At 52.1% G+C, this 22,733-nt stretch overlaps 1 protein-coding gene across 1 annotated transcript; it reads right to left on the minus strand.

The window, feature by feature from the left end:
- Positions 1 to 8,234: 8,234 nt before the first annotated feature.
- AMPD1 (adenosine monophosphate deaminase 1) lies at positions 8,235 to 15,997 on the minus strand. The gene is made up of 14 exons (XM_031062895.1): positions 15,825 to 15,997; positions 15,194 to 15,359; positions 13,634 to 13,796; positions 13,236 to 13,455; positions 12,744 to 12,873; positions 12,265 to 12,459; positions 11,921 to 12,052; positions 11,676 to 11,839; positions 11,432 to 11,558; positions 10,829 to 10,992; positions 10,324 to 10,444; positions 9,329 to 9,502; positions 8,812 to 8,922; positions 8,235 to 8,390 (listed from the first exon to the last, which is right to left on the minus strand). Exons 1-14 carry the CDS (start codon positions 15,995 to 15,997, stop codon positions 8,235 to 8,237), a joined length of 2,196 nt encoding a protein of 731 aa, XP_030918755.1.
- Between the last annotated feature and the right edge of the window lie 6,736 nt (positions 15,998 to 22,733).

A 22,733-nucleotide genomic window follows, 5' to 3' on the forward strand; every position in this document is an offset into this window, starting at 1 on the left:
AGAAAAACAGTGAAAAGTGGTGAAAACTGGGGGGGAATTTGAGAAAAACAGTGAAAAATGGTGAAAATTGGGGAAAAAATTGAGAAAAATGGTGAAAAATTGTGAAAATTGGGGAAAATGGAGAAAATTGGTGAAGAAATGGTCTAAAATGGAGAAAATGGGGTTAGAAATGGGGAAAATGGACCCCAAACCTAGTTCTTTCACATTCACCGTGTAGATGTTACTTCCTGGGGAGAAAAATCACAAAAATGGGAAAAAATGGGGAAAATCGGGTTAAAAATACTGAAAAAATGAGAAAAATCGGATTAGAAATGACCCAAAATTGATCCCAAACCCAACCTGAGCCCAGCTCCTCAACCTTTACCATGTAGATGTCACTTCCTGGGGAGAAAAATCACAAAAATTGGAAAAAATGTTGAAAACATCCTCTGAACAGAGAGAGACAGAGTTCTCCCAGGATTTTCCTGGGAAGCTGTGAGAAAGCTCAGAGAAAGAATTCAAACAATTATTATCTCAATCTCTGCACCCGGCAGGCAATCTCTGTTTGTCAAAGAAGTTTACAAGAAGGAGTTGTCCCTTCTTGACCAATAGGTGAGAGAAGATTCCCAAAGGTCAATCAGGTCGTAGGTCCACCATTGTTTCTGTAAGAACTGTGGATTTCTAATAATAAATTGCTTTTTCATGCCTTCTGATGGTGGAGTCTCTGTATCACCTTTGTCTGTCCCTGATACCCCTTCCAGGAGCTCTGTGCATCTTCCCTGAAATCCAACTCCAGGCTCTTTGAGGTGATAACACCCCAGCCATGCTCCCCACCCCAAAGTTCCAGCAGCTCCCTGGCAATTGCTGCAGAACATTCCTCCCCAAATCACATCCACCACGTGCTCAGGACAGGCTTCCAGAGCTCTCTCCCCACAGGGGCTGTTTGTGCACACGTGGAAAGGGAGCTGAGGCTTCACCGGCTTCAAAAACAAACCCAGCAGGCACAAAACACCCTGAGGGATCCCAGGCATGCAAACTCAAGGAAATTATTTAATGGCAGAGGAACACAGCAGTGTGGATCTCAGCCAGCCCTTCTGCAGGAGTGCAGCTCCTCCTGATGCTCAGGCAGTAGAGATAAATCCCTTGTGGCACCTGAGCTCCCCACTCAGCAGAGACACAGCAGGACACAAGGCACCAGGAAAAAGGAACCACATCTGCCTCTCCAGAGAGGAGCTGCTGCTTCACACAGGATGAGAAGAGCTGTGGTGGCTGGGGAAGAGTGCATCCTCCTCCCAGAAGTGCTCTCTTGCTCCACAACACAAGTGAAAACCTGCCTGGTGCTCTGTTTGCCAACACCTGACATAAATTTGCCATCCAAGAGACTGGAGGGCAGTGGTGCTCGGCCTGTGGGGTTTCAAAAGGCAGAAGAAACAAGTGAGTTTTCATCTTCAAGTGAAAAATCACCCCATGTTTAGATCAGCAGAGAAGGAATGCTAAAGAAACACTCTGGCTTCTCCTAGCCAAGCAGAGCCTGCACAAACAGGAGTTGTGCTCTTTGAGACTTCCCACACACAGAATCCAGGGGATACAGCACACATCCTCCAGAAAATCCAGCAAGGAATGCAGGGGAAGCCACCAGGGAGAACTGGGGTGGCTGCACAGAGCCAGCACCTGCAGGTCCAGCAGGGCCTCAGTACAGACATTTCATGTGTGGAATCCTCAGCTGTAGCCATGATATTTTCTGAAAAATCCTTTCCTTAAGATATTTTCTCCTGAGAAGCTGAGAGGCCTCAAGAATAAAATGTAAACAATGGTTATCTGCTGCTGTGGAATGCAACAGGTGATCTCTGATTAGCCCATGTTAGTTGTTTCTAATTAATGGCCAATCACAGTCAGCTGGCTCGGACTCTCTGTCAGAGACACAAGCCTTTGTTATCATTCTTTCCTTTTCTATTCTTAGTATAGTTTCAGTATAATATATATCATAAAATAATAAATCAGCCTTCTGAAACATGGAGTCAGATCCTCATCTCTTCCCTCTTCCTCGGACCCCTGTGAACATGGTCACACTCAGCCTTGGAGCCCTTTTGCCAGCAGAGGTGCAAACTCATCCCGGACAGAAGACAGCAGCCCATAGGCTCTAACAAGCCCCATTCCTCCCTTTCTCTGGGCAATTATCCCATTTCAGAAGTTCCAACCCTCCAGCTGTATTTAACAACCTCCCTTTGCAGTAGGAGACAAGTGCTCAGCTCAGGCCAGGGGCCACTCTGCCTCTGGTAACATTCCCCTGGCACCACGAAGGGATGCAAGGGCAGGGAAACAGCAGAATTCCACACATGCCCAAAAGCAGAGGATCCCTGCAGAAAGCAGCCAGACCTGCTCCAGGTGGGACCAGGGGCCAGAGCGACACCAAACCTCTGCTCCAGCTGCCACTGCCACCCTGAGCACATGTCCTCCACAGCCAGGGCCACCACACCCGGCCAGCACTGAGTCACCACAGCCTGGCAGAGTGGGCAGAGCCAGGGATGGGCAGCAAACCATGCTGGGAGACACAGGAGCTTCAACCTGCCCGGCAAGGGGTCATGTCCCACTCTCCAGGCTGGGTGTGGAGAGCCCCCAGCACAGTAGACCCACACCCTGCCCGCTGCTGGGACCACACCTCAAATTCCAGGCTCAGGGATACCCCTGAAGCTGCTGATCTGCTTGGCAGAGGCATCTGCAGTGCAATTAAAAGCAGAGCACTGGCCTTGGCAGATCTTCTTGATAGCACTAGTGAGAAAGCTCACTGCTCAAGGACATCCCAGGGCTCCCAGGCAGCTCAGGGATGGTTTGGGCACACAGCACCAAGCCTTGGCTTTGCTGCACTCTGCCAAAGCTGCACAGCTGCTGTGGGAAGCAGCTCCCTGTCTCCACAGTGTGGGCTCCTGCAGGCTGGAATGGCTGAGCCCATTGTCCCAGACAGCTGCTGGTATCTCTCCCACTCAGCAGTGAATGGGATAAACTTGGACAATCTGGGTAAGCCCCAAGCTGGGGATATTTGCTCCATCATCAGCCCTATGTCCCTCATCAGCATTCCAGCCTGTCCTCAGTGCTTCTGCAGCCACTGGAGACCCTCTTCCCACAGCAGCAAGGGGCCCCTGCCCTCTCCTATAAATAGGCATTGTTGCCAAAACATCCTGAGCCAGAGCAGAGCCATCCTTCCTCCACGTGTGTCTGCACAGCCCTGATTAGCAGACAGGAAAGCAGCTTTCCCTCTGCTGTGCCACTCAACTGCTGCAGCTCCAGGGCACTCTCAGGACCCAGGCAAAGGGTCCTGAGCAAAGGACAGGCTCTGCTGGGGACAGCCAGGGGGGACAGGGCTCAAACAGCCTCCCCAGCAGCCCAGCTTCACACCAGGATCCTCCAGGGCCTGCCAAACCTTCAAACCCAGCATTGCTGGAAGCAGGAGTGGCACAGGGAGCAGAACCTGAAGGACCCCATGGTGTGGAGCAGGGGTTTATCCCAGCACTGACCCAGTCCAGCACCTGCACTCACAGCCCATGCCCACAGCTGCTCTGGTTCCAACAGCACTGGCTGCTTTCTCCTAAGTGCTCCAGCTGGGAGCTCCTCTGGGAGCAGCCTGGCAGAGAATCACAGAACACACTTGGAAGGGAACCACAAGGATCATCCTGTCCAACTCCTCCTGGCCCTGCACAGGACACTCCTGCAGCTCTGGGCATTCCACTGGGGAGCCTGGGCAGTGCTCAGCACCCTCTGGGGGAAGAACCTTTCCCTGACACCCTCCACCATCCATGAAGACAAATGACTGCTCAGAGGAGGCTGAGTAGCCCTGCACAGCTTCCCAGGTGGGTCCACCCTTGCTGTGCCCAAGCTGGGCAGCTCTGCTGGCTGCCAGCCCACGCCACATCCTTCCTGCCATGGCTCACGTTGGGAGGGCTGCAACAAAAACTGCCAGTGCTGCAGCTTCCTCAGACACATAGACAGACACACAGACAGACAGACAGATCCATTTGTGCTTCCTCATCTCAAGCCATGGCTGAAGTCAAGGCCTGATGCTCCTGCTCTCTCCCACTGCCCAGCTCCCTGCTCCCATGGTAGGACACAACCAGGAACTGAGAAACGTGGAGGAGCAGCTCAGCCTTGGCCAGCACATGGAACCCCAGAATCCCAGAAAGGGTTGGGTTGGATTGGAAGGAACCTCAAAGCTCATCTCCTTCCACTCCCTGCCATGGCAGGGACACCTTCCCCAGACTGCTCCAAGCCCCATCCTGTCACAGACATCTTTTATGAAAAATCCTTTCATTAGGATTTTTCCTCTTGAGAAGCTGAGAAGCCTCAAGAACAAAATACAAACAATGGTTATTTGCTGCTGTGGAATGCAACAGGTAAATCTTTGATTAGCCCATGTTAGTTATTTCTCATTAATGGCCAATCACAGCCCAGCTGGCTCAGACTCTCTGTCCGAGCCACAAGCCTTTGTTATCATTCTTTCCTATTCCATTCTTAGCTAGCCTTCTAATGAAATCCTTTCTTCTATTCTTTTAGTATAGTTTTAATGTAATATATATCATAAGATAATAAATCAAGCCTTCTGAAAAATGGAGTCAGATCCTCATCTCTTCCCTCATCCTGGGACCCCTGTGAACACGGTCACACCATCCAACCTGGCTTTGGACATGCAGCAGTGGGATCCACAGACAGCTGAGCACAAGCCTAACGTTCTCCCTGCTCAGTGCTGCTCCCTTGGACTGTCTCTTCCAAAATATCCATCCAAGGAAGGGAGGAATGCAGCTTTTCACCTGCCCAGGCTTGCTATCAAGAACCAGGCATTTGATCTCAGCTCATCACGTGAGCCCAGGCAAGGGTAGAGACAGATCTTTGGTGAAGAAAGAGCACACTGGGGTGGTGTGATCCAAGTTAAGTAACTCCTACATGTAGTCCAGGACAGGCTAAAGCACAGTTCAAGGACAGAGCTGGCAGAGACCACCTGGGTCAGGCAGCCAGCACTTGTATCAAGCCCTGTACAAATCATTCCTGTCACAGAATAACCAGGCTTGTGACTGCTTCCATCCTGACCTCCCCTTCCAAATTCCTTCAGTGGCCCCAGTGTGCTTCCCAGTATTTCCAGAGAAGCCAAATTTATCACCCTTACTGCAGCAGGACTTAGAGGAGATCAGTGTAGTTAAGAATACTGAATTATTTCACCGGAAGCAGCAGTTTGGGAGAAAATTACATAATTTCTAGACAAAACACCACCCATTTCTGCCAAAAGACTGCCTCTCTGATCCACACTGTTTGGAAGCTCCCAAAGCAGAAGAATAAGGCACGTTCCCAGCACATGACAGGTAGCCCTGACTCTTTTTCCAGCCCTGAAATCCAGAGAGCACACTACACATTTTCCATGCAAAGCCTCGAGACAATCCCATTTCCTGAAACCACATTCCCAAGGAGAGAAAGCTGCCAGTTCTGCTGTTCCAGAATAAATCCCTGCCTAGTGCTGAGGTCAGCCCCCCCCCAGCTGTGCTGCTGGAACCCCCAGCACCCCGAGCACCCTGCAGCAGAGGCACTGACACAGCACCTTACCTTGTCCTGCTCCTGGGAACACAAGCACTGCCTGGACCAGCTCGTGCAGCTCTGAGGCAATCTCAGTCCTTTTGTGAAAGCTGTGCAGTCTTAAACCACCCCAAGCCCTTGTCACCAAGCCTCCTGTGTAAGCAGCCAAATAAAAAGCAGTTTCTGGTCTTGTGGAACCTAGGGAAGCTGGCAGCTCGTTCCTGGAGGGAAGGGACCCCTTCCAGAGCTCTCAGCTACTCCCATCCTGCTCCTCTCCAGAAGAACTCTGATGCTCCTGTGAACAACTCTGCCATGCTGATGCCTCCAAGAGATGGGCAGTAGCAAAGAAGCAGACTTTATATCAAAATAAGTAACTCTCCAGGAATGCAGAGTGCTTAGTCATTTCCACCTCGATACAAAGCTACTCTAACCACGAGGTATTAACTCCTTCCATGCTGCTGCAGCTCCTGCTGAGGAGCAGTTCTGCCTCATTAGATCCATGGCCACAGCCCCTGGACACAGAAAATGTGCTGCTAATGCCAATTACACAGCAAAAGGAAGTTAAGTCTGAGCCTCACAGGTCCTAAAACTTTTCTACTGACTGTCCTTCTCTAAAGTGATGAAATTCGACTTCCTGAAAGCAAGTTTTTCCTCAAGATATAAAAATACCCCAACCAGACCACTTCCAGCATGTAAGCCCTGAAGGCTGCTACACCAGGGTGCACATGGACAGAACCCACAATGTACTATTTTTAAAGTCGTGGGGTTTTGACCTGACTCACAGGATCTGAATGCCCAGGGTAGCAATACTGACAACAGCAGTTGACTCAGCCCCTACACCCCGGGCAGGCTGCCAGCCCCAGGAATGCTGCAGCTGCACACCAGAAACGAGGCACAAGCTGGGCATGGAGTTAAAAATCAATCACAACTTATCCTGGAGCACTTCCTCGGTGCCACCATCAGAGGTGAGGTTCCAAAGGAAAGCCACAAAGCCTGTGTGGCTTTACATGGGCCATGCCAGACAGGCTGTGTGGGGCCACAACCAACCACTCATTCCTTTGGGAATGTCTCAGCAGCACCCAGGCAGCTGCCCCAGGAGGTTCAAAGGGTGCAGACTAAGGCAGCACTAGAAAACCTCTCAGACACCATTCAGATAATGTGTTCCAGAGCTGCCCACTGAGTCATATCCATATTAGATTATTACAACTGGAAGACTGAGATAAAAACTTTGCTAAGCAGCAATGGACAGCACTAGGACACAAGGTCACATCCAGGTCAGATCCTCCAGCCACCAGTGCTCAAATACACATTTCCAGGGGATGGTTTTCCTGCAACTTCTCTTCTACTTTCCTTCCATCACTGGCTGATGCCAGTCCCAGCTGCGAGGGGGAATTGCTCCAGCAGTGCTGGGCTCTGTCACAGCCAGGAACCCTCCCAGCCAGGCCGTGTCACTGGAACAGAGGGCTGTGTGTATGCAGCGAGCTGGGGAAGGCAAAGGGAGACTGATCCAGCGTGCCCAAGGAGCTCTGTACCCACCCAGCCCCTCAGTGCAACAAAGCACAAATACCCAGCGAGCCCTAACCCAGCACAGCCCAGCAGCGCGCACAGCTCTGTAGAGAATAACAGAATGGGGCGGTGGGAGAGACCCTCTGCAGGTGTGACCCTCTGCAGGTGTGACAGGCAGCCCTGACTCTTTTTCCAGCCCTGAAATCCAGAGAGCACACTGCCCATTTTCCATGCAAAGCCTCGAGACAATCCCATTTCCTGAAACCACATTCCCAAGGAGAGAAAGCTGCCAGTTCTGCTGTCGGTGCTCTGCTCACACAGGGGCACCTAGAGCACGATGGTTTTGGCCATCCCCGCGGGCAGACAGCTCCGGGCAGCCCGCGCTCCATCGCCCTCACGGGAGAAGCGCTCCCCGACGGCCAGCGGGGCCCGCCCGCCTGTGCCCACCACCGGGCAGCCCCACTCCGGCACCCTCCCCTCAGGCATCTGCACGAGCTGGGGCGACGCAGTAAGGAGAATAAAAAGTTGCATACTTTGCATATTCTTTCATTAATTCTACCAGAGCTATTGCTCTTTTGATGAGAAACTCATGAAGTGACACAATTACAGTCACAGGCTTCTATTAATATATGAAATAATTCCTGCAAAAGTCAGAAATAATTCCTTGAAGGTCTTTATCTATGGTTTTCAGATGCCTTTGAACTCATTATCTGCAGAGATGCTGCAAAACAACCCAGAGGTCTTGACCATTAATTGAGAAGGTTAGATGCCTGTTGGAGCCTGAGTTCTTTTTAAGGAAACAAAGTAGGATACATGGTAGTTGCATTCAGTACTAACCATGCTGTGGAGGTTAAAAATGGATAAGGCAAAATTAATTTTGAAAATGGATAAGGCTGGATTCAGAAGTGGCAAAAACAACTGCATTCTGGAAATGAGGTTTAGACAGAAAACTGAATCTGTGTTATAGATAATGTTGTTGAAGGAGAGTTGTTCAGGCCAGCCCATCATGAATAGTAATGAGATATAGACTGCTGAGACAGACAGTTGCTACTTATTGCCAGTGATATATAGAGAGTGCCCCGGGGCCCCGCAGTCCGGCACGGTCCTGGCCTGACCCCCCTCACAGTCCAGGACGGCCCCGGTCCCGGCCCCCCTCACAGTCCGGCACGGCCCCGGCCCCGCGGTCCGGCCCCCGCCTATTCGTTCTTCAGCCCCTCGGCGATGAGGTTGAGCTCGTAGCACCAGGTCTCGTAGCGATACGCAACGCGGATCTGGGCCACGTTCGTCTTCCGAATGTCATTGCCATCGGGCCCGTCTTCCTGGTAGTTTTCACCCAGGAACTTCACTTTCTCCTGCCAGAGGCAAAGACAGCTGTACCGACCTCAGAAGCCCCGCTGGCAGCGCCTGAGGGAAGCCCTGAGCCCACGAGCGGAGCTGGTGCCATTCTCAGGCCGTGGGCAGGACCACCCCAAAAGGACACACACCTCGTGGAAGAGGACACACTGCAGGACACCACTGCATGCAACAGGACACACCTCATGGGTGTATGAGACACTGCAGAAGACTCAGCTTGTGAGACAGGACACACTGCAGGACACACCCCTCATGGGACAGGACACCCCTCATGGGCAGGACACCCACCTCGTGGGACAGGACACCCTTCATGGGGCAGGACACACTGCAGGACACACCCCCCAGGGGACAGGACACACCTCATGGGACAGGACACACCTCATGGGACAGGACACACCTCCCAGAGGACAGGACACCCACCTCGTGGGACAGGCCACACTGCAGGACGCTGTTCCTGGCGATCTCACACATGTCACAGGTGCTGAGCTTGAACACCTGGGCAGCGATGGCGTACTCCTCCATGAGGGGCTCCTGCAGCACAGGGTTAGGGGTCAGCAGCCTCTGCCAGCACGGCCCATGCTCTGCAGGGGCTGTCCCACAGCTCACTGAATCATTGAGGCTGAAAAAGTTCTCCAGGATCAAGTCCAACCTTCAACCAACACCCCCATGCCCACTAAACCATATCACAAAGAGCCACATGTTCTCATTTTTTGAAAATTTCCAGGCACCACTGCCCTGGGCAGCCTGTTCAGATGCTTGACCCCTGTTTCAGTGAAGAAATTTTTTCCTAATATCCTACCTGGACATCTGCTGGTGGAGGGAGAGATGGCCCAGCACATGCTGGACCCTCTGCAAGTGCCACTGGCTTCCAAAAAAACCGAGGCCCACACAGTGCTAGCCCCACAGTGCCAGCCCCAGTGCTCAGCTCACACTGTACCTTGGTGTAGTGGAACTGCATGGGGTCATCTGTAGAAAGGGACACCATGAGCCCTTTCTGGTGGAAGTCGAGCAAGGGATTCTTGGCGTACTCCAGGAAGAGGCTGTTGTTGCTGAGTGGGGACATGGCAATGGGAATTCGGGCAAGGAAGTACAGGTACTGCAGCACCGGGCTCTGCAGAGAGGAGCAGAGGTACCACGTTAGGGATAAAGTTCTGCACCTTCAACCTCTCCAGGGTCACTCAGATCAGGCTGATCCCAGACAGGGAATTATGTGCAAGGAGAGAGATGGGCCAGCCAGCAATCAGTGCTTCAGGCTAAGGAGCACAAGAGGCCAAGTGTCACAGACGTGTTTTATGAAAAATCCTTTCCTTGGGATTTTTTTCTCCTGAGAAGCTGAGAGGCCTCAGGAACAAAATGTGAACAATAATTATCTGCTGCTGTGGAATGCAACAGGTGCATCTTTGATGGGTCTCATGTTGTTGTTTTTAATTAATGGCCAATCACAGTCAGCTGTCTCAGATTCTCTGGTCAGTCACAAGATTTTATTATCATTCCATTTCTTTTCTATTCCTTGCTAGCCTTCTGATTAAATATATTTTCTTCTATTCTTTTAGTATAGTTTTAATATATATCATAAAATAATAAATCAAGCCTTCTGAAACATGGAGTAAGATCCTCATCTCTCATCCTGGGACCCTTGCAAACACCACCACAGCCAAGGAGCTGTCTGATATCAAACTCAGCTGGCTCCGGTGATAACAATCATATTCTGTGATGGATCTGTGAGGCTAAACCCCCAAAATCTAATACACTGCTCAGCCACATCCCCAAACCTGCCTGGAGAAGCGCAGAGAACCATTTAACATCAGCCTGAAGCCAGGCTGTGCCAGCGTAAAGCAGAGGCACAGGTAACTGCCAGCTACCTGAGGCAGCTGTGAGCCCTTCTCCCGCTCTGCCATGCCTGGGCTGCTCCTGGCAGCCTGCCCCACGTACCTTCTTGAGGTTGAGCCCATGGGAGATGTTATCAGCTGTCATGAAGGCTGCCAGCAGGTGTGTGATGGCCCCGGCCTCGCCGCAGTGCGGGCGGAACAGGAACGTGTTCATGCCACGCTGCCTGGGCACAGGGAAGGAGCCCTCAGAGCAGGCAAACAGAGGGTTGGGTGCCTGGACCCAACTTCAGGCCCAGCAAACAGCAGCGCTGGGTGCCTGGACCCAACTTCAGGCGCAGCTCTGCCCCTACCATAAGTCCCCAAGAATCCAGCTTGACCTAGGAGCACATTACTCCTTCTCTTTTCTCCTCTGTGTGTGCAATAGATGCACCTCTGCAACCCCTGAACTTTCTCCCCAGTTCATCACCCCTCCTACCCAGGGAGGTCTGGATTGCTCTGGGACGTGATGCTCCAAATACAGAGTGAGGAGAGCCCCACTTCTTCCACACCAACAATCAAAGAACTGAGGCAAGGCACAAGGCAGCCCCTTGGCAGGTCCCAGGCCTCACCTGCGCAGGTTGTTCAGCACCAGGATGTTGGCATACATGTAGTAGATGTAGTAGGTGTAGGATGGGTTCTTTGGGGAAGTCCACTCCTCTGGCTTGGGGCTTTTAGTGCTGAACATGTGTCCACTGTGCTTGGATTCATCATCCACACTGTCAAAGCCCGTGATCTGGTTGGCAAAAGGAACAAAAAAGGTGCATGTCACACTCCCCACCTCGTCACTCCCAGGTGGGCTCACTCTGTCCCACCACAGCTCACCAGAGCCTGGCTCTGCCCCTGTGCCCCACAAGGGCAGGGTCAGACAAGGCTGCAGACCTTGCTCTGTATTTATAAGGATTATCACACCCCCCCAGCACTGTCCAGGACCAGGAATAAAGCTCACACCTCCCCAGGAGATGGGTGCACAGCAATTCCCAGCCCCACAGCAGCCAGCCCAAGCAGTCTGACCCCTCCTGCCCTTCTGGCCACATCCCCCTTCACTGGAATGAGGCAGAGCCCCCTGGCCCACTGATGCCATTTTCCCTGTCAGGGCCAGTGCCCCATTTCTGGTGCACAAACAGGAATGTGAGCTCTCCCCACACCTGACAACATCCCCAGCTGATACTCACGTGGCGTAGAAAGACACTCAGCTCTTTGTGGGCTTGGGGATTGATAGTTGCCTCAAACACAGGAACAAAGATATATTCCAGCATTTTCCCAAAGTGGGGGAGGAAATTCTTAGACCTGAACACATCACTGTGGACAAAGGGATTAATTGCTACCAGAGGGACAACACAGTCCACTGTCCCCACAGCCCTTTCAGGGATGAGGGATCTATAGGGCTCAGTGCTCCCTCAGCCCCACAGCACATACTAAATCCTGGGCACTTGGATCATCCACTTCATGTTGGGGGAATAGACCCTGTGGGTGTTGAACCAGCTGGCCAGCCTGGCCCACTCCTCAGGCGACCGCCCGTAGATGGAGAGCCGGGGCTCCGTGTGCTGGTACTTGGCATCCTCCAGGTCAGAGCCAACCTCCTGCAAACCACAGCACACCATGGCAAGGGAAGCCAGAGCAGCAGCACAGCTTCACCCTGTTCTCCTCCCCTCTCTCCATACCTTGATGATGGTAGCAAAATACTCGCCGTTGATGGCGTTCTCTGTCTTCAGGTAGAGGTCCCTGAGCTCGCTGGCCCCCACGGGGTTGTACTTGTCATTGAACTTGTCAAAGCGCTGGAATGTCTGCCGGCCCTGCAGCAGGGAGCTCAGGCTCAAACACTGCCCTCACAGCTTGGCAGGGAGCAGGGACTGAGCCAAACCACCCAAAATGGCATCACCAGGAGCTGCTGCACCCTGACACAAATATTGATGCACGCGGCAAGTGTGGCTGCACAGGGAAGGCAAAAGCCATGGGGGGAAGAGTGGCCCAAGAGTAATCTTACATTAAATATCCTACCACTTACAGCATGGACATCCAGGGAATCCACTGTCAGGTCGTAGGGGTGCAGTTTGAGGTGCTGGAAAAGCTGTTTCATGGTGAGCTGTTTGCCCTTGGCGTTATAGACCACGCGGTCAGCATCCACATGGTAGGATTTCTTGATGAAACGCAGAAGGTGCTTCTGGTTCATGCAGGCTGCAGCATGGATGTGCGTGTCCACCTGGGAAAACAGGGACAGCTTCAGGCTGAGGTGCTTGGGTACCATCCCAGGGGGGTGAACAAACCCCTCAGGCGAGCACATTGTGTGTGAGCAGGGCTCAGCCCAGCAGGTGAACACAGCCAGAGGGCACAGCTTTGCCAAGAGCATCAAAGGCAGCAGATTCCCACTCACAGGAGCAATGCTGCTGCTACAGACATGGACTCTAACATCCAGCTCCCAGGGAGAGGCAGGCACCATGACAGCTCCTCTCCAGGGTCCCTGGAGCTCTAAGCCTTGTCTTTTACCTTCCTGCAGTTGTAGAAGTCACGGTGGGGGTTGTTCTTCAGCTCCTTCATCTCCTCCATCTCATTGAGCATTTCATGCACTTGGAACTTGGATGAGAGGAACTTGAGGCGCCGGTGAGTGTAGGTCTTCCTGGTGAGAGCAAAGGGCAGAACAGTCACTGGGCTCCGCACCCCTCAGCACGGGGACACAGATTCCACCTGGCCTGGAGGAGCTCATGCTGCCCAGCCCTGCTCCCCTGAGATGCCTCCCCTGGCTCTATCACAGAACTCTGAAGGAAGGCTGGCCAGCTGGGAGCCTACCTATAGATCCTGTCTCCAGCCCCTGAGTGCTGCTTTGCTTAAGACCCAAGCCAAGAGGGCTGATAAGCACTGAGGACATCTGTGCAGCCAGGTGTGTCACCAGCAGGTTTCTCCCTCTTCCCAGGAAGGGGAGTGGGCTGCCCTGACCTCCCTCTGCCCTCTGAGGCAGGATTTGGTGGGCTGTGCACTTACACAGGCCCCTGTGCAATCAGGACCAAGAGGAAGTTCATGTCATCAATGAAATTCTTGAGGCTGGGGTAGGGCAGGTCCTTTGGCTCATTTCTCTCAGCCGCTGTCTTGTCTGCATAGACATAAACCACCCCATCCTTCATCTGCACGTGGTATCCCAGGTCCTCAGGGAGGTTCCCACTGTCCAGAGGATCCTGTCCATCCTTCACTGGTGGGGTGAACACTGCAGCAAAAGGAGAATTCCATCAGGTTGCCAGCCCGAACCTCCCAGGCCCACCTTGCTCCCCCACCCCACGCAGCAGGCAGGGACACCCCACCACTGTGTCACCAAGGAGGGGACCTGGACATGTGCCTGAGCCCTGCCCCGTGCTGAAGGCAGCCCCTGGGGTGCCTGGATGTACCTGGGCCAGCGTCACTGGGTTTCCAGGGCTCTCCCTCGATGGCACGCAGGTAGTGAGAGGGCGTCTTGGGGAACCTCTGCAGCGACTGCTGCATGTTCTTCTCCCGGATGCACAGCGCCCGGTACAGGCCCCTGCACACCACCTCAAAGTCTTCCACTGTCACCTGCAGGGGAGGTGATGCTGAAGGCAACCACACAGCTGGAACAGGACACACCAGGGTGTGTCCAAGAAACACACCCTGGCGCACCCAGGTGCAGGGAGATTTTGGTCATGGGAAGATAAATGTCGAAAAATGGTTTGGGCTGGAAGGGATCCTAAATCTTATATTGTTCTAGCCCCTGCTGTGGGCAGGGACACATTCCACTGTCCCAGGGGCCTCCAAGCCCCATCCAACCTGGCATTGGACCCTTCCAGGAATGGAGCAGCCACAGCTTCTCTGGGCAACTTGTGCCAGGGCATCCTCACAGGGAACAATTCCTTCCCAATATCCCATCTAACCCTGCCTCTGGCAGTGGAAGCCATTCCCCCTTGTCCTGTCCCTACATGGTATTGTAAAAAGTCCCTCTCCAAATTTCTTGTCATGCCAAATAATCATATCATATAATATAATCATATATCTCATCATATCATATATCAGATCATATCATATCAATGTCCCTCTGCTCTGCCTGAGCAGGGTGAGGAAGGGATGAGAGGCAGAGACCCAGGCATGACAAAGGGAAGCTCCTGGCTGCAGAACCAGGCAATTCTGATGTCACCCCCTCTTACATTCCTCACTGCAATCAGTAATGGACCCTGAAATGGAAGCCAGGCCTGGGCAAAACATTAAAGCTATTTTTGGAGCCCAGGCTGAAACTGAAGCAGGAACAACAAGATGCACTAACCCCGACTGTCAGTGATTTTTGATTTACTGCACAAACAAGTGTTTTGGGCAGTCAGGAGAAACTGGAGTGGAGTAGGTCAGGAAACCAACACTCCCAGCTAGGACAGTCATTGCAGGGGGAATGTGCTTAGTGCAGGGAGGGATTTCCAGATCCCCTCTGCTGGGCAGCTCCAGGCTGAGTAACCTCCCAGCAGGATCTTAGAGGCAGCACAAATGTAATAAGAGGCTGAGGAGGAGAGGGAGGCAGGATTAGCACGGGATGTGATAACAGTCCTGGTCAAATGGCTCTAAGTGACCCTGCCTGTACCAGGGGCTCGGTGACTTCCCTCAGCTGTTCTGGGATCCCTGGGTGTGCACAGACCTCAGACAGAGCTGTGTGCAAGCAGAGAGGATGTGACAGAGTGAGCACAGCCCGTTCTGCCAGGCCTTCCCTTGAGAATCCCGTGGGAATATTCAGCACCCCACAGCTCCTGCTAAGGAATTCAGCCCTGGATCCCCAGGGATGCAGCAGGGCACTCCCAGATGCTTGTGAGGCACAGGGGGAGACACCCTCCCCACTGCAGCTGGTTCAGACAAGTGTAATTGACCCCGAAACTGGGCACTGGGCACTGCTGAGGGACGGGCAGAGAGCAGAGGGGTGGCCAGTGTGGAGAGGGAGCAGCCATGGCAGTACCTACCCCAGAGGCATAATCCCCAGTGATCTGCACCCGCTGGAAGTGGGGCACGGTCTGGTACTGGGGGCTGGTGGAGCTGGCCTCCTCGGTGACAGCCAGGCTGGGGACAGCCCCCGGGGCCACGGGAGGTGCCAGCACTGTCGTCTGCATGCGGATCAGCTTCTTCCTGCTGCGAGGAAAGGCTCAGGCAAACAGCTCCATGGTCACACACAGCTGCAGGGCCAGGGGCACTTCCCCCAGCTGTGTTCCAGCTGTGCACACCGTGCTGCAGCTCACTGGTGGTTTCTGAGCACCTCAAACAGGCACTGCCAGAAGCACAGGCCACAGCACACAAAGTAGCCACAGGCTTTGGAAGTTGCATCTTTCCAGAGTCCCCAGGTCTCCCTCCCCAGCAGCTCTGTGGCCGTGGCTGTGCTGGCGCCCAGGGAATTGGCCAAGGGCGTCTTTCTGTCCAACACTGGAAGCAGTTGGAGAGAAAATCCTGGAGTACCTGACAGATGCCCTGGGATTATCAAGGATTTATTCCACAGGTGTGGTGAGCTGTGCCCAAGGGCCTGATTTACATCCCCCCTGTTTGCTGTGGCCAGGAGGTGCAGGCTGTGCTCCTCTCCTTGCTCCTCCCCTGGGAACTCACCGCTTTTCCACCGTGGAGCTGGCCTCCTGCAGCATCATGTGCACTGTCATTTCCTGCCGGGAGATGGGGCAGCTCTCTTCCACATCAAAATGAGAGATTTCCCCCCGGACCTCCTCATCCTTCACCTCGGAGGCAAAGACCTTCTCGGCGAAGGAGCGCAGGGACTCGTCCATCTCTGCAAAGAGGAGTTCAGTGTCCCACAGGGAGGAGATTCCCAGCAGGTGCCCCTTGCAGGCAGCTCCGTGCTCAGCTGCCCTTTCCCTCGCGGCCCTCACACTCTGGAGAAGACTCTGAGCCACCTCCCAAATTTGCAGCAAGGCTGGGCCACTCCTGGTGGGCTGGAGACACACCTTGATACCCCCAGTACAGCAGGAAAAGTAAACACAGTCCAGGAATGCTGCCAAAAGGCCCAGAGAGAAGCAGGTCCTTGGGAAGGGCAGCTATGGGAGCATGCACTGGGAGAAGGGGGGAAAGTTGGCAGAGCCCTTAGAGCTCCAGGGAGCCCAAAATCCACTTGCTGCAGCAGTCAGGGGGAGACAGAGGCATGGATGGGGCAGAGCTGGCAGCCCAAGCACTCAGCTCCACCACCCCAGGGCATTCCCAGCTGGGCACTCCCAGCCCACCACGTGCATCGTGCTGCAGAGGTGCCAGGGCCACCATTGCCACAGGGCTGGCTGGAGCTTTATGGAGGAGGAGAAGGAAGGGTAAAAGGCCTTCCTCTGCCAACAGAACACCGTAAAACGAGAACCCAAGGGTTCTGCTGGCAGCAGCTCCCAGAAGCAGATGTTTGCATGGCAGCACAGGGGCACTGACAGCGGGTTTTGGCAGCTGGACATGAAGCAAGGTGAGGATCAGTGCCCAAGGATGGACCCCACCATCGAGTGTCACACAGGACATGGTCACAGGTGAGCACCAAAGCAGAGCAGACAGAAGGTTTCTCAACAGCACTCAGGGTGCAGAATGATATTTAATAAATTGCATCTTTTGGTGCTGTATCAAAGGACCAAAAGGTGGGACCATTCTGTGTAACACCGATGGGCAGAGCTGGCACTGCCAGGAAAGAGCATTTCCCAGCTGCTGAAGGATCACCATGATCATGATCTTCATGATCTTCATGATCTCCACTGTCCACATGATCACGTAACTGCTGCGTGGTTCCAGAGATCATGTCTAGGCAGTAACACAGCAGAGCAGAGAGAAGCCCAGCAATACTCACGTTTGTGTTCTGCTGTTTGAGATAAAACAGAGACAAAATAAAAGCTGTTGTGATCAGCCCCTCAAAATCTGAGCCTTTTTGCCTTGTCACCTCATCAGTCTTTAAAAAGGAATTAGCAAATACAAGTTTAGCCAAATCTTTCCACTTATAAAAGAATCATAGAATCCTAGAATGTTTTGGGTAGGAAGAGACCTTAAAGTTCATCTGATGTGCAGGGACACCTTCCACTGTCCCAGGCTGCTCCAAGCCCTGTCCAGCCTGGCCTTGGGCACTGCCAGGGATCCAGGGGCAGCCACAGCTGCTCTGGGCACCCTGTGCCAGGGCCTGCCCACCCTCACAGGGGGGAATTCCTTCCCAATATCCCATCTAAACCCACCCCCCTTTGGCTTAAAACCATTCTCCCTTGTCCTGTGATTTGTGAGAAGTCCCTCCAGCCTTCTTGTAGCCCCTTCGGGTACTGGAAAGAAAAGGCAGAGCAGAAATTGTCACTTGGAGGAGCACAGAGGGACGTTGTGCATTGCCTGTCCCACGGCGGAGCCTCGGTGATGCCTCAGTGTGGAACCAAACCCCACTGCAGGTCCCACCTTCCACCCAGCCCAGCGTGGCTCTGGCACAGCTTCTGCCTGGCACAGCCCCTGCTTTCCCTGCAGTGCCCAAGGTGGAGCATCCCCTGGAACCCAGATCTTCTCACTCCACACCTGGCAGGCAGCAGTCCTGTGCTGAGCCAAGCTGGCCTGGAAGGGCTCTCCTGCACCTGCAGGGACACAGGGAGGGCAGCACAGCCTTCTGCTGACCAGGCAAGCAGATATTCCAGACTCAGAGCACCAGGCTTTGCTATTTTTTCCCTTGAGTGCCCTCCTCTGTGGCCCCCAGCACGGGTGGTCATTTCAGAGATGCCGAGTTCCATCCCCCTGTGCTCACAGCTCCCCAGCAGGATCAGACAGCTGGGACCCTGCAGTCCCACAGAGCCTCTCTGCTGCTCAGGCAGGGTGGCAGCAGCACTCTGAGGCTCAGCCCCTGCCCTTTTTCTCTGACCCAGCAGTTCAGGCTGCAGCTCTGGCGTCACAGCTGCTGAGTGCCCAAAGCCCAAGACACGCTCCAGAATCCTGACTCCACATATTCATCTGCCTACAAAGCATCCCAGAAATGTTTAGTTTGAGCTTTCATCTCTTTAGTGGATGGAAATTACACTCAGGAAGGTTCACAACCTCTCCCTGATGGTGCAGGGCAAGGTTTTAACACCAGCTTCGTGTGCTGGGACAGCGTCTCTGACACCACAGCCCTGCAATTCCAAACATGCTCCTATCAGGGCTGTTTGGGGCTGTTATCACTCAGGGCTCTGCAGTCACCTGCCACATGTCCCTCTGCACTGCCCTGCAGAGCCTGGCTGGCCCTGCTCCTGCTCCCATCCCCTTGGGGCTGCAGCTCCCCACAGCTGAGCTTCACCAGGGTGCCCAGACATTCCTGAAATCCCTCTGAGCCCTTCCACAGGGATTTAATGATGTCATTTCAGGACACATTACACCCAGGAGAGACAATATTTGCCTTCAGTACAAGCAGAGGAAGGTTTAAACAATAACACAGTTTCTTCACTGCACTATCCAAAACCATCTCCAAGCAGGAAGAAAAATGCCCAAAGGCCCCAGTGAGGTCCCCTGGACACCACACATCCAAATCTCTGAGGCTGTGGGGCTGGGAGCTGCCCTGTGGGCCCTTGGCTCACACTTGGCTTTCAGACCTACCTGGAATTCTCACCCGAGACATCTCAGCAGCGTTTGCAGAGCCTCAATAACAGCCCAGAGTCCCCGGGCACAAGGGGCCAAGTGACTGCCTGGCAGCTCAACACTAATTTTACTGCTTTCCCTTCCCTGTAATCAGACTCTCCCACTCTAAAAGGAGAGTGGAGATCAACTGTGGGACTATTTAAAGTGCAGCTACAAGCACTCGCACTGTAACAGGTGAAAGCAGGGCTCAAATTTAATTAAATTTTATTTAATTAATCAAATTTAATTAATCTTTTTCTTTAAGTCTGGTTTGCATTTTTCATTTTGTGAAGTGTCACCTGGTGTCTGGCCAGATTTCTGATTTCCAGGGCTCCTTTCTAATGTGGTCTGTGGAATTCAGTCTTTTAAGAGAGACTAAAAGAGAGACTAAGAGAGACTAAGAGACAAAACCTGATGTCTTCTATGCTGAACCAAAGGTTTAAAGGAAATTCCCAATCAGAACAGGGGCTGTGGATAGGTACAAACCATGTGCTCTCACCTGAGCTGTTCAGAGGTTTTTCCTGAGGGAGGGATCACTTTGAAAACCTGGATTTTACCCACAGGGCTGCCCAGATGTCCTCACTTCTTCACAGCTGAAGCCAACAAATAAAAAGAAGGTGCTAGGAGCCACAGTTTGTTCCTGAGCTTGTCAGGAACTGCCTTTTCCAAGCTTTGTGTCATAATGTTGATCTGATAATCAGGACATGCTGAGCCACAGGTGAGGTGTATCTGACAGGGAACAGCTCTCAGTCAAGCCCAAGGTGGGTCAGGGAGCTCCTGCCTTAGCCTGGGTCTGGCTCAGCAGCTTGGGAGGCACCTCCTGGCTTCATCTGAAGCAGTTTGTTTCCAGCAAATTGGCTCTGAGGGCTGTACCCTCCTTCAGGGTGTCCTCAAACCTTCTTCAGATCTCACCTGCAGCTGGAAATCGCCTCCTGTGTGAAGAGCAAGGCCAGAATTTGTTGTGTCCTTCCTGTTGCCAGGATAACTCTGAGCTCCTGATTCAGATTCCTGGTGGGAAGTGGTGAAGCTGAGCAGGTCAGGAGGATAAAAGAGTTTTGAGGTGAAGAAGATTCTCTCCCTTTTTGTTTGTGCTTCTATTCTTGATGGCATTGAAAAGCTGCCCTGGAATAGGACAAAGCATTTGGGCTCTGGTTTAAAGGGTGGCTTTGGGCAGAGCATTGAAGGAAACAGAAAAACCACCTGGAACAGAACCATTATTTGGAATTCTATGTGCATTCAGGGGATTCCTGTGCCACGTTTTGCAGGAGCAGCTATGGAAAGCTCTTGTCCGAGAAGAAAGCTGGAATAGGTGAGAGAGGCACCTGCACAAATAAAATAAAATAAAATAAAATAAAATAAAATAAAATACAGAGCTGGAAATAACAAGCCATGGATTTTGTCCTTAGGAGCACAGGAATCCAGTGAGGTGAGACCTGGAGCAGCTTCTACAGCTGAGATCATTTCCACAGCATCCAGGAACTCTCTGGAAGAGATGTTCCCATTATTTGATGGGCACAACTTCAAAACAAGCTGAGTAACAATTGCGAAATCCTCCAGAATTTAGGGAATTTTACCCCCCCTTCCCTGTTATTCCCCCAAAACATAAATTTCCCTCCCTCCAACTGCAGAGGTGCAGCACCAGGGCAAAGCTGGGATGATGGTACAAGTTTGGTCTCCCTCTCATGCTGACAAAATTTTCAGGTTCTGAATTCTTCTGGCTCTCACCCATCCCCAAGTTTGAGAGTCTTCACACCACATTGTTGTTTAACTGTTTCATTCAAGGCCCCTAAAATCTTTCTCCTCTTGTTTTCTCTCCCACAAGGACTAAATCAGCCCTTAACTCTCCTTGGGATTCACATCTGAAACCAAAAATGACCTTTAGGATACAGAGGTCATCTTCCTCAGGAGAATCTTGGTCTTTTGATCCCTCAGCTTTTTTAATCACAGGGTGAGCTTGGGTGGGCTCATGGTGGAAATCTGAGTAAAGCCTGGGCATGCTGTGCTAAAGTTAGATCCAGGGCCTGTGCAAACTCAAGGACTGACACAAACAGCCTCTCTTCCCACTCTTTTTCAGCTGGAAAGTGAGGGATTCACACCCAGAGGCTCTGGAGTGCCTCTAAACCCCCTCACTTTTACCTCTGAGCTGCCCTGGTTCCACCCAGGGAGAATGGTTGGAGCAGAAATTTGGGTTCCTGAGCAGGATCTTCCTCCAGCTTGCACCCACAGAGGCCATGGGGGAAGCTTTGCTAGAAAATGGTTTAAATTCCTGAAGAGGAGAAGTCTGAACAGGAGGGGGTAAGGTGGATCTCACCAGGGCATCCTGGCTGTGCTGGGCCTTTGATCAACCCTCAGCAGGTTCTCCTCTCCCCACCCTGTGGTAATCACAAATCCTCTGAACAGAGAGAGACAGAGCTGGCCCAGGATTTTCCTGGGAAGCTGTGAGAAAGCTCAGAGAAAGAATTCAAACAATTATTATCTCAATCTCTGCACCCGGCAGGCAATCTCTGTTTGTCAAAGAAGTTTACAAGAAGGAGTTGTCCCTTCTTGACCAACAGGTGAGAGAAGATTCCCAAAGGTCAATCAGGTCGTAGGTCCACCATTGTTTCTGTAAGAACTGTGGATTTCTAATAATAAAATGCTTTTCATGCCTTCTGATGATGGAGTCTCTGTATCACCTTTGTCCCCAACACCCCTTTGGTGACAATTGTATTTGTGGGGTGCCCCATGGCAGGGAGGAATGATAAATCTGACTCCATGTTCTCAGAAGGCTCATTTATTACTTTATGATACTATATTATATTAAAGAATACTAAATTAAACTATACTGAAGAATATAGAAAGGATACTTACAGAAGGCTAAAAAATAATAATGAAAACTCCTGACTCTGGAAAGAGTCCTGACTCAGCTTGGCCCTGATTGACCAAAGAGTTAAAATAATTCACACCAGAATCCAATGGAACAATCACCTGTGGGTAAACAATCTCCAACCACATTCCACATGAGCACAACACAGGAGAAGCAAATCAGATAAGAATTGTTTCCCTTTTCTCTGAGGATTCTCAGCTTCCCAGGAGAAAAATCCTGGGCAAAGGGATTTTTCCAGGGAATGTGAATGCCCCAGGTGACACCACCTCAGCCATCCCCTGCACAGACCCCCAGGCTGCTGCAATCTGTTCCAGGGCACAACCAAAACCAGTTCCTATGCAATGAGCTCCTTTGTAGGAACAAACCCATTGCAGAGGAACCTTTCCACAAGCCCAGAAACCCCGGGGTTTTCAGCGCCCACCCCAGCCCAGGGTGGGAATGCTCTGGGCACAGGCTGGACCTGCAGTGGCAGGAACTCTGTGTCTCTGTTCCTGGGGGTCTGCTTTTAAATTCCTGGCATAAAACCCAGGTTGGACTCCAGGTTTCAGATGCCTGACACAAGGTCTGAGGAGAAATAATCCTTGAAGCACATTTACTGACTGTGTGCTCTGACAAAAATTTGCCTTCTTGCAGGAGGAAAAGCAACAGGGAAGTATTTTAGAAGACTGAGTCAAGCAATTTAAAAGTCTAACAGAACATGATTTGGGCACAGCAGTAATTTAATAGCTGATTTTGCTATTGGAGTATCAAGTAAAGAATTTATTTACTTTTTTTTAATGTAAATCAACATGAGGGACCTCATTGCAAACAGAGATTCAGCAGCAGCAAGATTAAAACTGGACTGGACCAACCTGTGGCAGTCTCAAGGTCCCTCTCACTGCTCATTGATGCTCCAGGGCACATCTGGGATAGAGCTGGGCCTGCCCCAGGACAGAATGGAGCAAATCCCACCCCACAGACAAAGCAGAGGGCACTGAGATAAACCTCCTGTAACTCCTGGATCTTGTACCCAGAACCCAAAGAAAACAACCAAAGAATTCAAAGTTTATTCTTTAAAAAAGTTA

This window comes from Geospiza fortis, unplaced genomic scaffold, assembly GCF_000277835.1.
Source record: "Geospiza fortis unplaced genomic scaffold, GeoFor_1.0 scaffold391, whole genome shotgun sequence".
NCBI classification, from domain to species: domain Eukaryota; kingdom Metazoa; phylum Chordata; class Aves; order Passeriformes; family Thraupidae; genus Geospiza; species Geospiza fortis.